Below are 16,227 nucleotides of genomic sequence, written 5' to 3' on the forward strand. Positions count from 1 at the left end.
AGATAGACTTAAACCTTGTGAATGTGACGCTGCGGGCCCTTAGATTTCTCTGGATAGATATAAATTTTGTAACTTAACAGGGAGTGCAGTAAATAAAAGAAAAAAAAAATGGTTTTTGAAATTCATAGTTGATGTCGAGGTCAATATTGGTTTTTGAAAATTCAATATTTCTGCTAAATGATTGATGTCTAAGTCAAATGAAGCACAGTTGTTTTGCTTGATGGTTATTTTATGGTTTTACACTTTTACTTACAATAAAAAAAATTATTTAAAGAAGGATAGTGTAAAGAAATAGGTCATGCCAAATCTTTTTGCTTTATGTCAAATCTTTTGCTAGCTTTATAGAGTGTGGAGCCAAAGTTAATGAAGTTAACTTTTTGAGTTATACTTATCACTTCAATAGTATTTTCAGTCCCTTTATCAATTCATACTAATTTTTTATTAGTTAAACTCTACCATTAATAGAAAATTATTGAATATTTCAGGAGTACTATAAATACATACTTTATTCTCTCACATGAATTGAGGGTCTTACCATAAATTTAATTAGTGAGACCCACAGTTATATGAGAGAAGGAAATACGCATTTATGATACCCCGAGAGTACTCAATAATTATCCACTATTAATAACTCATTCTTTACATAACCCCCTGTTAACATTTCCCTATGAAGAATATCACAAACTTTACTTTAGAAGCCTTACAAACTATCGAATAAGCCACAAAAATATATTCCCATCAAACGAGAAAGTATACCATGTTTCAGTAATATCAACCTAACATTTATTTTGGTATTTCCTACCTAATAAATGAGTGATACTTATTTCAAAAAATCACATCAGACTACTCCAATAAATTAATCACAATCTTTTATACTATTGGGAAGATAAATTAATCATTTATTGGAGTAGTCTGATGTGGCTTTTTGAAACAAATATCACTCATTTATTAGATAAGAAATACCAAAACAGATGCTAAGTTGGTATTACTGAAATATGGTATACTTTCTCTTATCAAACATTAATTTATTTATTATTTTGTTATTTTGATGAAGCTGTAAACCTAAAATTAATTATTGGTATAAGCTTTAATAAAAAATATTCAGAGAATTTTTATTTTTTTTATTTTTTATGAACATTCCGAGAAATTTAATAATTGGATTCGATTGTTTTATTCAACTTTATGATTCAGCTTTGAATTTGATCCTGCGGTAAGGTGCAACTACAAGTCAAATATATTGAGTCTTGCAGTCGTAGATAGGACTCTATTAATTTTGTGGATCCTTATTAGGTTGACAATATCAACGCTATATATGTTTTTTTTTTTCTTTTTTTTTTTTTTTTGCTGAATTGGTTGACTTGTCTAGATATGTCAATTTTCTTACCTGTCAAAATTAAGTGCAGCGTATTCAGACGGAAATTTCATTGGTTATTAGTCAAGGTTCATTAAAATGGATTAGGTTTTCTGTCCCTCACCAAGTCCTCTCTGTCTCTGACTCAAGTGGCCTGGAATCGCGACTGTGTAGAGTTTGAATTTCTTTGTTGGTGGGAGTAATAAATGAGTAAAAATCTTTTGTCCTATTTTTTCTGCATCATTCTATATTTCATCAATAAAAACTTGTCATATGTTCACCTAATTAATTAATTAAATACTACTATTAATTAATAACGGTAGTATTAATAAGTCAATAATAATGATATTTAATTAATTACATGAACACGTAATAAATTTTTATTGGTGAAGTAAATAGGACTTTATTAATTTTGTGGGTCCTTATTAGGTTGACAATATCAACGCTATATATGTTTTTTTTTCTTTTTTTTTGCTGAATTGGTTGACTTGTCTAGATATGTCAATTTTCTTACCTGTCAAAATTAAGTGCAACGTATTCAGACGGAAATTTCATTGGTTATTAGTCAAGGTTCATTAAAATGGATTAGGTTTTCTGTCCCTCACCAAGTCCTCTCTGTCTCTGACTCAAGTGGCTTGGAATCGCGACTGTGTAGAGTTTGAATTTCTCTGTTGGTGGGAGTAATAAATGAGTAAAAAATCTTCTGTCTCATTTTTTTCTTCATCACTCTATACTTCATCAATAAAAACTTGTCATATGTTCACCTAATTAATTAAATACTACTATTAATTAATAACGGTAATATTAATAAGTCAATAATAATGGTATTTAATTAATTAGGTGAACACGTGACAAATTTTTATTAATAAAGTAGGAAAAATGGGGCAAAAGATTTGAACTCAATAATAAATGGTTTCTGATGAGATAGAATTCTTGCTTGATTTTTTATGCTAGAGCATATATTGAGAAACATATATAGCGTTCTGAATGAAATATTAATAATAGGGTTGAATGGATTTTAGCTAAATCTTACGTACTTTAAAATATTGCGAAGAGAAAAGGGATAGAATAGTTTTAATGGTATTCCATGAAAATACTGCATATTAGAATTACAACAATTAGGCTAGGTTGAACTGACTCTGGAGCTCCGAAGATGAATTATAATCAATTAGTTTTTAGGCCGAGTTTTAGTTCATCGTTAGGCTGAGTTTTAATTTACTGATTTCACATTACAGTGGCAATGCAAAACAGATTAGTTACACTGATGAAATCAGGCCACTGCTAGGTTGGAATTTGTGTTTATGGACGGAAGCATTTTACTATATAGTTGTATGAGGTGATCTTATCTAAGTAAACAAAGTAGTCATCTCGGATTCTCAGTTATCATATTGAAAATTATAAATGGGTCACTTTGTACTAAAATTAAGAAACTTAAATTGAACACCTAGTGCAAAATCAAAAATTAACTAAAAATTAATTTGGGTTCAGATTATTTTTAGGTTTTAATAGGATAGATATGATTGGTTTTTTTTTTTTTGAAGGTATCAATTTGTTGGGTTTTATTCAGCAAAAAAAATAAAAAAATTTGTTGGGTTTCTTTTGTCTCACCACATTTCAATCCATGTTTGTATGGTTTTCAGTCTCCAATTCAAGATGAGATGGTCAAATCTACACCACTTTGTCAAATGGCCTCTATGTAGCTACTATCGATGCACCTTGAGCTAGCCCTAACTTATCGGCTACACACCTAAAACTTTGATTGAAACAAGGATCAAGCCCAAATTATAAGTTGAGTAGTGAGTTGGTAGGAAAAAATAAAATATTCCGCAAGGGGGAGTGTTTTGTATTTCACTATTTGATGGGAAGGATATTTTGAGTTTAGCAATACATAATTCCATGTTCAATAGTGTGAAATTTTTTTATACAACAATAGGAAAAATTTATATCCAACACCAGAAATTTTCATATTGAACAATAGGAAATTTTTTAGATACAACACTATAATGGAGAGCAAAATCTTATGACAAACAAAATTAGTGATTTAAAGTCTTATTTTGCATGAGATAGAGAGTGTGTACCAAGCTCAAGAGTTCATTACTCTTCTAACTTAGTTTTGAAAATTAAATCAATTTAAGTAATCACATTTTAGTTGTAAGAGGAAGTGCTAGCTAGGCTTACTATTGATTTTTTTTTTTTTTTTTTTTTTTTTTTTTTGAGAACTGCTTGCTATTGAATTGATTAGCCATAAGATAGGTTAGTGATTCAAGGTTGCTTTGATTGTCTTGATCATGAAGGAAAAATTACTTTATAAGACAGTCTCGATAATGAAATCTCTCTTGCGTGACATATGTGACTTTCACATTTGTAAAAGGGCAATTTACATTAGTTTATACAAAAATTACAGTCTATTTTGAAATAAGAGTATATTTTTTTCTGTTTTAGTTAATTTTTTTCAAAACACACACTCATATCTAATTATTTATTATATATTCTATATTATTAAAATATCTTTTTTTTTCTTAATTTTTTAATCATTTCTCTCTTGTCATACACAATAGTCGATATATACTCTCTTCCTTTACTCTTAAGAAACGTAAAAAATACTAATAAAAATTGTTTTGAATATAACCTAAAGTGCCTCCTAAATTTAGACAAACATCGTTGCCGAATCCTATTTTGTACCACTAGTTCATGATCTTATGCGAGTAATTTTTGGACTAATGCAAATAGTCTAAAATTGGAAGCATTTAGTGGCTACTGTTTTGGGCCTTTTGACTAAAACGCGAGGAAAATCAGATCATGCACCAGCTGAAGTAGCCCATATTTCTTGACTTGTGTGCTCCCTTGCTGACACGTGGCTAATAATCAGGTTGCTGGTTGCCACATCAGCAGAAGGCCACATGCATCTTCCTCCAGCCAAACCTTTCCCCCTTTGGTTAAGAATTTGAATTTGAATTTTGGAAGAAGGGCCGAAAATAGAAAGTTTTTTGGGCTTTAGGAATTTTTTCTTTTCAATAAGTGCGGTGGCCCAATATGGTGACCTTATCTCATCATTTTGACTTGGGCTTCTCGGCCCAATTTAAATTGGTCCCAAAACAAAGCCCAGAACACAATTTTATCGTACATGGGTTAAACAAAAGGAACTGAGCCATGGAATTTAGGAGCATAGTAATAATTTTATGAAGTGTCAGTGTCTGCGACTGCGAGAGTATATGACTTGTGTATATTTGCCAAGAACTTAACTTTTTGCTTTTTGTCTAATATTTTTAATTAAACTACTTTTAAAAAATAAATAAATAAATAACTTTTAACTTTTTGTCACATTTAGTATAAAGGTTACCAAAAATCATTCCTTATGATAAACCCTATACAAATAAACTACCAAAAATTAGTTTATCTATGTTTCTAATGGAAACATTTAGAGTTAAATTCTCCATTCTTCTATTGTAAGTATCGAATAAAAAAAAAAAAAAGTAACCAAAAATTACTAGATACACAAACAGTTGTCCTGAAAACTAATCTCTTGTTGCAATGCCCCTAGCAACATCTAATTTTATTAATTCACATTTTAGAATTGAGATAGATTGGTGAGTTTCAGTTAGCTAATATGTAAAATCTCTAATCGTCAAATAAGACATCTAATTCACCAAAAAATAATTGATGTCTTGATTTGATAATAAAGAAAAATTATTCTAGAATAGACGCCATAGTCTGATTTTCTATAATATCTATCTAGAAATGAATTGAGGGAGATTCTAGGTTGTGAACCTCACCAACCTAGTATAGTAACTGAGGTAAGAGAAGGGGGCCATACTACCTCAGCCTCAACCATATTAAAATTCCCAAAAGATTCACCTACCCCGTCAACCCATGAATCTCTAATTTGATTGTAGATATAGGCACAAACTTGTCGTCATTCATTGAGACTATACAAAAGTGATCCTAAGAGATTCTTAAGAGAAAGTGAGCATCGTTGCATTGTATTGTATATTACTGTTAAGAGATCAATTGCTAGAAATGAAGGTAACATCTCATAACTCTCCTCGGTTCAAATTAAGCACTGCTTTCAGGAATCTAACAAATGCATAGATGTCTTAGCAAGATAGGGTCCCATATCCAAGTTAATGGTTTTTGTTTATTTAGTAGTTCGCTAGTAGACATTCTAGATTTTCTTAATGTTGATGCTAATGGGTTGTACCTAAATAGACTCTGTATTGAGCCTCTTTTGGCAGTATAGTTTCTCTACTATATTCCTCCTTTTACCCAAAAGTGGGGGTCGGGGGTAATATATGTCTATTTGTTTCTCTCTATTTTTTTTGTTCTTAAACCCTCTCTTTTTAAATAATTAACCTTGTGCAAAATAAAATTTGATTAAATTAGATGTGAATAAATTATAATTAAAATAGATAAGTTGTTTTTTTATAAATGTTTTTATTTTTATTTAATATTATTTTTTATAATCCTTTTGTTTATATTGCTTGTTAATTATATATATATATATATATATATTTATTGTTGAACTTTTTAATGGATGTTTATATATATATATATATATATATATATATATTGTTGAACTTTTTAATGGATGTCACAACTTACGGTTAGTTTACACTTTTTTTAATGAAGTGAAGGATATTCAAATTAAGCATTAGATATTGTCAATAAGTTACGGACCCAATTGTCAAAGTTTGGTGGGAACGAATACGACACTGATATCAGAAAAATTGTAGATTAGAGGAGAAGGATGACTTCCATTTATTGATAACGACCTAGCTACTTTTTCCATAGATAAAAACTAGGATTTCAACAGCCGCCATAATAGACAATACATGTGCAGCTAATCCACTGTCAAGAAAAAATGAAAAAGAAGAAAATGATCGAGCATCCACTAATAATAAAGCAAAGGCTGCAAAGCCAATTAATGATTAAATCGTGGACAACATTATCTTTTCACTTAAAAAAAAGAAAGAAAGAGTTAATTAAGTTATGCTAGCTCCTAGCAAGACGCTTATAATAAGACTCATAGGTTAACCTTTATAAATACCCACCAATAAAGAACTGTTTAACCTTATAAATACCCACCAATAAAGAACTGCTAGCAGCGGAACTCGAATCTAAATAGATTAGACGAAGTGCTCAAACCTTATCAATTGAACCATCTATTGGCATCTTTTTACTTTTACTTTATGAAAATATGTCAATTTATGTAAAATGATGGATAAAAGAGAAAAGTTTGCCGTTGATTAAGCAACTGAACACTAATCAATTTATAATAAGAGAGAGAGAGAGAGAGAGAGAGAGAGAGAGAGAGAGAGAGAGAGAGATGGATAAGAGAGAAAAGTTTGCCATTGATTAACTGAACACTAATCAATTTATAATAAAGAGAGAGAGAGAGAGAGAGAGAGAGATCAAACGAGCATGAACAGCCAACACTTCCTTCTCATATCCTGCACAGGCCAAGGCCATATTAACCCTACTCTCCAACTCGCCATACGCCTAATACACGGCGGCGCACGAGTGACCTTTGCCACCACCGTCCATGGCCTCAAACAAATAAAAAAATTCCCTTCACTTGAGGGCCTATCCTATGCCTCTTTCTCCGATGGCTTTGATAATGGAAACAAACCAATTGACGACCCACAACACATCATGTCCGAGTTCAAGCGTGTCGGCTCTCAAACACTCGCCAACTTGATTGTCAAACTCTCAAATGACGAGCATCACAAGGTCACCTTCTTAGTCTACACCATCCTTCTCCCATGGGCTGCTGATGTGGCACGTGATATGGGTATACCTTCTGCTTTTCTCAGCATTCAGTCCACTGCAGCACTTGCTATCTACCAGAAATACTTCAATGCCCATGATGGTATGTATCACATTTATGAAAATAGCCCCCCAAATTCTATACAGTTCAAAGGGTTGCCACCATTTGCTTCCTCGGACCTACCTTCGTTTCTCTTACCAACTAGTCCACACAATTCAGTCATACCTACCTTTCAGGAACATATCCAAACCCTTGAAAAAGATCCCAACCCATGTGTGTTACTGAACACCTTTGATGCTCTAGAAGAAGCGGCAATCGAAGCCGTTGTTAATTTGAATCTAATACCAATCGGACCATTGGTTCCATCTACTTTTTTCGACACAAAAGACCAGTCTGGTAATTCCCCGTTTGGATGTGACTTGTTTGAGAGCTCTAAGGACTATCTTCATTGGCTAAACTCAAAGCCAAATAACTCGGTGGTTTATGTGTCTTTTGGAAGCCTAGTTACGTTGCAAGGAAAGCAAATGGAAGAGATTTTTCATGGACTTGTTGAAACCGACCGTCCATTCTTGTGGGTAATTCGAGCTTCAGAGAACGGAGGATCGGAAATAGAGGACACGATAAAGAATAAGTTGAAGGAAGAAACACGAGGGTTAATAGTGCCATGGTGTTCACAGGTTGAGGTGCTGTGTCACCATTCAGTGGGCTGTTTCTTGACACATTGCGGGTGGAACTCGACCTTGGAGAGTATCGTAGCCGGAGTGCCGGTGGTGGCTTGTCCACATTTTTCAGATCAAATTATGAATGCCAAGATGGTGGAGGAGGTGTGGGGGACTGGAATTAAAGCGAAGGTGAATGAAGAAGAAGTTGTGGAGAGGGCAGAAATAAAGAGGTGCCTGGAGATGGTGATGGGAGCTGCAGAGAAAGGGGAAGAGATAAGGAAGAATGCTAAGAAATGGAAAAGCTTGGCTGTGCAAGCTGTGAAGGAGGGTGGTTCTTCACACACCCATTTCAAGCTTTTCATGGAAAGGTTTCACATAGATTAATGGACAGCATCGCTATGAAAATGAAATTGGAGGGTGAGGCTGTGGAAGATGTGAAGGAAGCTTGCAATCTCATGCTGTCACGCGCTTCATTGGAAATGGAGCAATAAATCGGATGACCAGATGTTGGCGGCCCAACTACTACACGGTTCACTGCCTGCAAAGAAAACAATAAATCATTCCTTGTGAGCCTTCTAAAAGTCTTTTCAATTTCAAGTTGAGTTTGTATACTCATAGATGGATTATTGTGAAGTTAGGTTGCATGTACTACTGAGCTCTATAGATATCTTATTAAGGAATATATCAAGGCCTCTTTAGTATCTTAGTATTCCTTTAAATTTGTGTAGGCCTTCCATCTCACATATATTTGTTGCTCGAATTCTTAATTTGCCTTGCTATGGATTTTCTTAACGTGAAATGATAGGATATTCCTTGTTATATAAGCAAGAAATTTAATATTATCTAATCAATAAAAAATGTATTCTTAGTCCTCCAAAAAGTAGGTATTGAAGTCTTGTGTATAGACAATGCTATAAATGGTTTGATAAGTTCTTATCCATTTGGGAAAATGAGAAGACTCTTAAAAGAAGACAAAGGGAATTCTTCGAAACATAATTTGAGTATTTGTCCATTGTTTGAGTGAGAGAACACTATTGGATTTTTTTTTTTTTTTTTTTTTTTTTGATTCACTATTAGATGTATTAGGGTTGTGGGATATTTAGTATCTCATTTGTGAGTTTTTTTTAGTTGTTATTGAAGGTTTGCTTTAGGTGTAATGGGATTTGGGTTAGTTTGTATTTAACATTAACATGTGTGTGAGAGGAGAAAATACAACATTTCAAGAATACTTGATAATTTTCCCTTTTTTTTTTTTTTTTTTTGAAACCGATAATTTTCCCATTTTATATATAAATTAATCTATTTTTATAGACTCATCTATTTTTATAAACATATACATTCATTATAATTTGATTTTTATAAGCTATATGTTGTATAAGAGTACTATAAGAATAAAATTCATCACTTAAATTTTATATATAATTTCTTATTTCTATTAAAAACCAAATTAGGGGAAAATCAAATTTTCAAAATCCTCCGTCTACCACTATTTGTAGCCATCATATATGAACAAGTTTACAGAAATTTTGACAATTTTTTTTTTTTTTTTTGGAGAAAAAAACCGGAGTACCACTATAAAAGGGCCTAATCTGTGTATTAATAGTCTGGGGTTACAAGGACTGAAACTCTAACACACACAACCGATGTGGGATAAACATCCCTATTTTTTTTTTTTTTTTAGAAAACAGTAATATTTATTAGTACACACAAATACGAAATTAATATATAGAATTTTTTTTAAGTACATGGAGAGAGAAATTTTTGTATTATAGTGGGTACTAGGTAAATGAAAAGTTGAAAACTGGGCGAGTGTGTAACTGTAACTCTGTATGTCGGTAGACTTGGTCAAAATTTAATGGGACTCGATTCTTTTCTTCAAACTTGTGAATGGAGCTCTATGATCCATCACTATTAATTGGACAAGGAGTCAAGCACTGACTGTAAGTCAAGTAGATGGGAAATTAAACCTCCATTTTTTAAATCTTGATATCAATTTTCTTACGTGACAACATTTAAGTCCAACGTATTTTAGACTGAAGTCCCTCCCTGACTCAAGTTGGCTGTGTAGTAAGTGCTATTGTCTATGTGCACACATTGTGTTTGACAACTTTTGTTAAGCTTGTTTACTTAAGTGTGCGTTTGGCAAAAATTATTTTTGCCAACTTATTTTACTATTTAATTTATTTTTACTATTATTCATAAGTTTCACTGCACTTTTTTATACTACTCATGAGTCCCACAGTACTATTTCAACTAACTTTTACCTTTATCTACAGTACTTTCAGCAAAAAGTTTTTAGTCTAAGCAAAATAAACGGATCCTAGATGGACACTAAATGTGAGAGAGAAAAGTTACAGCACATAAACTAGGTTTTTTCATTAACCAACTTTTTTGCTTAACATTACTATTTGTCTCATCTAAACAAATAAGTTAGCCAAACACACAAATGTAAACCAAAATTTTTGAGGTAAATTAAAACAAAATTAATGATCTCCAGGAATCAAAATAGGCCACTAATGATTGTTTAACCTAATTTCTCCCTTCCCAAAACGAATCAAGTTATTTTTAGTAAAGAAAGAGTTTATGTGTATGAAATGGAAACCATGCAATTAAGAGATATAAGAGATTTGAGTTTTTTCCTTGGTAGGGTTGCTAATGCCCAAACTTAACATTTGAGCACAAATCAATTATAACCAAGACCCTCTAATACATATTTGACTAAATCATGAGGTTAGGAGAGCTAGGATTTGCCAAAACTCACAATTTTAAAATTTATTTATTTATTTATTTTAGATTTTAGAATAATTCTCTAGAGGACAAGGTTTGGAGGAAAACCCTTCAAATTCCTTTTATATCTTTTATTGGATGTGAATTTTGAAAATCTTGGATTTTATAATATTTATGTTCTTAACATGCATGTTAAATTTCGTTCAAATCAAATGTTATTTACTATTCGATTAATAAACTTATTTTTTGTACATAATTTTAGATCACAAAAACTTAAAATTTAAACACATTTGATTGATAATATAGCTATTGATCTTTAATTTTCTCAAAATTTTACAAACATGAAGGATAGATTTTCAAAATTTACATCCAATAAATAGATTTTGCGAAGTTTGAGGAGTTTCTCTCCAAACTACTTTAGAGAGAAACATTTTCCATCTCTAGGGGCTTCACATGGCAATGCGCACACATCGATGCCTTGAAGAAGAAAAAAAAATATTTAAGTTTTAATCTCAATGGAGACAGCCAATTTGTGAACATTGTTATTTGATGCCCTTGGTGGTGTGTACAGAGGAAGTTTTAGGATTGATTTTCTGGGTTTTGGAAGCTATTTTTCTGTGTTTGTTTGTTGTTGTTGTTTTTTTTTTTTTTTTTTTAATGGGTATTTTCTGTGAGGTTTTGAGTATTTTTCTGTGCTAATTTTTTGGTTTTTTGGTTGGATTTCTTTGTGATTGCAGTGGGGTTTTTTCTGGGTTTCAAGTATGATTTGCAAAGGGCAATTTGATGGTGTCTATGAGGTTTTTGTCGTAGAGTTTTTGGGTAATTTGTTGGGATGTTTGGGTGTTTTTTGTGAGCTTTTTAGGAAGAAGATGGTGGGAGTTGGTTGAGATGGTGAGATGGAGAGGATGAAGCTTGGGTGAGATGGTGTGATAGAGGAGAAGTGAGAGAGGAGAGATGAATGTTCAATAAGTGCATAAAATACTATGAACGTTTAGACCCCCAATTTCCAAATAATCAATTCAAGCTTATTATCAAACAATTAATGTGCAGAATATGAACATAAGTATATAACAGAATTGATAAACAATCTAAACCAAATAAAATCACATCCACAGTAGAAATTAAATGGCAAAGATTAAAGGAAGAGAGATGCAAATACAAAGACAACACAGCAATGTGTTATCGAAGAGGAAACCGAAGCTCTCGGCATAAAACCTCTCTGCCACCCTCCAAGTGATAAATAATCCACTAAAGAATCAAGTTGAAATACATGAATAGCAGAAGACCCTCCAAACCTAATTTACCCAGTGTACCTAAGCCCTCCAAACTCCTACTCCAACGAGGTTACGTTGAACCTATTTCTTCTTTAGCTTATCGGATTCTGCTATAGCCCATAGAATCAACCAATATGAAATTGGTCCCTTCCTAACTGCTTCTCAAGCACCAAATGGCCTTCTCACAGATGTGGATATGGTGAGAAAAGGTTTTGGTGATGTACCTCTCAAGGATGTAACAATGGAGAGGGTGAGAGTAGAGGAATTTGAAAAGTCTCTATGTGAAGATTGGGGATGAGTTAATCTTGTTTTTGCTCTAGGGTTTTTCTCTCAATATTCTCTCTGGAAGCTCTCTACAATACATGGGTATAAGGGGGTATTTATACTTGTATATGTTTGGAATGCAAAGAGTTAGTTTTTCCAAAACAGAGCTGGCTAGCGGCTTGGCCTTGTGACTTGACTGAGCCGCGAGGTAACTGAACGGCTAGATTGGACTTTTTGTCTTGTAGTACTACAGCTGGCATAACGGTTCAGTTTCTCTGCATGCTTGTCACGTGTGCAACTTCTGGCAACTTGCAAGCCACGAGCTACCCACGAGATCTAGTCGCGAGTCCCTGATTCTTTGTACAATCTTGAACATTTCTTCACACTCTCTCACACACTATCCTTACATGATTCCCAACTAAATACAGGGTTACTAATTGCTAAAATACAAGTAAATTTGGCAGGGAATAAAACCAACAAGATGGTTGATAAAATTCAACCTTACAATCTCCCCCTTTGGCTATTCCGTGACAAAACCCTAAAACAAACTCTAGATTTAACATGTGAGTTAGGAACAGTTGAACAAAACTCACTCACAACTAACTCTAGAATCTGTGTAGCTTTTGAATCATATGAACAAGTATCTCCTGAAACACAACAACACAATATGATCATTGTATGTTGAAAAATTTGTAATGTATATAAGGCAAGCACAATGCGATCAAGTAAAATGGAATTAAGTAATAAACCATGGCTTGACTATACAAGCAATCACTATAAAATAGTGACCACAATACTTATTTACACTTGGAATGAACATCCAGACATACAAGCTAATAAGCTCAATGCAAATCACTTGCATGTCCAACACTTAACCAATGCACAATACATGAAGTATATGCATCTAGGAACAAGATCCTACTAGGGCACAAGAGTGAAAGTACTTAAAGAAAATACATAACATTTAGCTAAAAGTACTAGGCTACAAAGCATAAGGAAGCATGGTACAAACCATAAAAGCCTACAAACACATAGAAACAAAACCTAAAAGCTTACAAAAGCAACATGGGTACAAATTATGATGTACTAAAGAAAATGCACAATATAAACTAAAAGTTCTTAAAGTTTCTCCCATTCAAAATGATGAGAAGCTGTGATTCACTTGAAACATATATACTTGTAATCTGAAATACTTGCACAAAACACATTAGACCCTCAAGGTAAAGCAAGTAACAAAAGAACAAGTATAATGTAACAAGTAAAAAGCGATCAAGTAAAAAGCGATCAAGTAAACATGATGTGAAACATGTGAGCGACTTGATCATACACAAAACACCAAAACAAAGTTTTCTTATTAACACAATGTCTTCTCCCCCTTGGTATATGCATCTCCCCTATGGAATATCTCTCCCCCAACAAATGTGCACAAGAAATAGAATTTTTCCCCCTAAGAATGTGCACAAAGGTCATACAGAAATAACAAAAATGCTCTGGTATACTCTCTAGAGTATACTCTCCCCCTTTTTGTTAGGAATAGACAAAGGGTCAAGGAGAAACGAGGGCAAGAGATGAAGATATGAACAATGATAATGATGCATGAGGGGTGCAATGATGTATGAGAAGTGCAAGATGAATGAGAAAATGAAGCTCAAACCTAAGACAAAACAAAATGTTACAAAGTATAAGGTAAACATGACATGCTAAGATGAGGTAACAAGGTATAGACCAATGCATGACAAGGGTAGCAAAGATGTGTGCAAGAGGTGGCTATGTGCAATGCATGACCAATGCATGGAAAATGCACATGTGGGGCAAGATGTGTTAAATACACAACCAATGAGCCAAACATGTTCCTAATGAGGAAACATGAGAAATTCCAAAGTTTGGTACTCATCGGAGTCCAAACAAGTGAGAAAATGCCTAAGAGGCATTTTATCAAACATCTAGCGTGCACACTATGAATTACAATGTAAAACAATGCATGAATAACATGAAATCCACCCATAATACATGTTCTTTTTGCCACAAGGGGCCAACAACAAAAGCAAATCATCAAAAGAAACCAATCCCATGCAAACATTTGACAAAAATTAAGTTTTCCCAACCCCTATGATGAAAATCTCAATCAAGAGAACAAAACTCTCCAAAACATATTTTAAGGATAAAAAACAATGAAAAAAAAGTTTAGAATTACCTTAGAGATGTTAATGGAATGAAAAAACATTCAAATTGATTGGATTTTGATGTAAAAATATTGAAAGAGGGGTTTAAGAGAGGATGTGAGAGGTTTAAAATAGGTTTCCCATGAAAAAGCTCTTTAAAAAGCTGTTTCTAGGTGTTTCGCGACTGGCGAGTAGCAAGCTGAGTCGCGAAACCATTTTATGTAAGCTCGTGACTGGGTCTCGCAGCTTGCAAGTCGCCAAAACGAGTAGCCAAAACTCGTGATTGGGTCTCGCAACTTGCAAGTCGCCAAAATGAGTAGCCAAAAATTCTAACACTTGTTTTTCAACACAGAACATGTTTAAACAATGAAAAACAAAGTAAGCACTAAACATGAACACAAAGAGTGATAAAAATCACTTCCAAAAACATATAAAATGATCAAAAATCTTTTTGGATTGATCCATATAAAGTTGAGCACACACACATCACATTTAAACAAGTACAATCAAACAAATGAATAAGGTATTCATTGAACATTAGGCATGTGTGTTGTGTGTGTGTATCAAGTGTGGAATAGTCCATAGTCTAGAGTGAAGCTTCAATTATCAATTCAATCAAGTCATACACAACTAGTACTAAGTCAAGTGGTCTATCTCAATTATAGAAATGAACATATATGACCTCCCACAAGAAAATGATTACATATCTTTGAAGCTTTTCATTTGGCTTCTTTACAAATCATAACATTTGATCATTTTGAATCAATACATCTCATTTTGAGATCAATGCCTGAAATTTTTTATATTTCAATTTGATGAACAAGCCTTTGGCTTTTTGGGCATCATACATATTCATAAAAGTCGCTTTCCCTTTTTCCTAGTCAAATATTAGTATGTGCGACGGTTTTTGCAGCTTGTTATCTCTTTTCATTTTGAGATATACAGTGGTTGAGCTCTTTAAGCAAAAAAAATATAAAAGTGTGGGAAGATATATAGGCACAAGTCTACGTATGTATTTAAACCAACATGACTATTGACTAATCATTCATGACAAGCTTGAAGATCGATTTACAACAATCACACAAAGATGCCAAGATTTTTCCCACAAAAATATAAGTGCATAAAGAACAAGCTAAGCTCGTAAATCCATAAAGCCATTTGTATGAAGGTACAAGGCAAAACTCACATGTATAGGGTTTCTCTCTCAATATTCTCTTTAGAAACTCTCTACAATACGTGGGTATAAGGGATATTTATACTTGTATGTGTTTGGAATGCGAAGAGTCAATTTTTCCAAAATAGAGTTGGCTAGCGGCTTGACCTCGCGACTTGACTGAGCCGCAAGGTAACTGAACGACCAGATTGGACTTTTTGTCCTATTGTGCTACAGTTGGCATGACAGTTCAACTTCTCACGTGTACAACTTCTCGCGATTGGATATTTATGCTTGGCACGTGTACAACTTCTGGCGACTTGCAAGCCGCAAGCTACCCGCGAGATCCAATCGCGAGTCCCTGATTCTTTGCATAATCTTGAGCATTTTTTCAGACTCTCTCACACACTACCCTTACATGATTCCCACCTAAATACAGGGTTACTAATTACTAAAATACAAACAAATTTGGTACGGAATAAATCCAACAAGATGGTTGATAAAATTCAACCTTACAAGAGAGAAAAGATTTGAGAAGGAGACAAGCACAGAAGAGAGAAAGAAAGAAATTAATAAAAAAATGATAACATGTTGCTACAGTGCACTCTCAAAAATGAAAGCGCACTGTAGCAAGATCTCAAATTTTTTAGCATATGCTAGTTTTGATGGAGTAGGTTTTTTGGGTTTTAGATGCTAAAATTTAGGTTTTAGCATTTTTGCAATCCTTGATAAGGATGCTCTTAGTAAGGGTAATTTAAGGTTTAATTGATTATCTAATGGACACGAATTTATTATTTGAATTTAACAATAACATGAGTGAATACAAATCTTTTGTACCATTTTTTGTGTTCCACTTTATGTTTCACCAAT

At 33.2% G+C, this 16,227-nt stretch overlaps 2 protein-coding genes and 1 long non-coding RNA gene across 4 annotated transcripts in view; 2 read left to right on the top strand and 1 right to left on the bottom strand.

Annotated features, from left to right (window-relative positions):
* LOC126694423 (receptor-like protein EIX2) overlaps positions 1 to 16,227 on the bottom strand; it is a 119,039-nt gene that overhangs the window by 27,874 nt on the left and 74,938 nt on the right. The window lies entirely within an intron of this gene.
* The window catches only part of LOC126694428 (uncharacterized), a 47,255-nt gene that overhangs the window by 17,616 nt on the left and 13,412 nt on the right, over positions 1 to 16,227 (top strand). The window lies entirely within an intron of this gene.
* On the top strand, positions 6,609 to 8,478 carry LOC126694424 (crocetin glucosyltransferase, chloroplastic-like). Its single transcript, XM_050390687.1, has one exon. It carries the CDS (start codon positions 6,770 to 6,772, stop codon positions 8,159 to 8,161), a length of 1,392 nt encoding a protein of 463 aa, XP_050246644.1. The 5' UTR covers positions 6,609 to 6,769; the 3' UTR covers positions 8,162 to 8,478.

The sequence above is a fragment of the Quercus robur genome, chromosome 8 (genome assembly GCF_932294415.1).
Source record: "Quercus robur chromosome 8, dhQueRobu3.1, whole genome shotgun sequence".
Lineage (NCBI taxonomy): Eukaryota > Viridiplantae > Streptophyta > Magnoliopsida > Fagales > Fagaceae > Quercus > Quercus robur.

Excerpts from the sequence above, each read along its gene's own strand:
- LOC126694424 (XM_050390687.1), top strand. The coding sequence starts at position 6,770 with ATGAACAGCCAACACTTCCTTCTCATATCCTGCACAGGCCAAGGCCAT.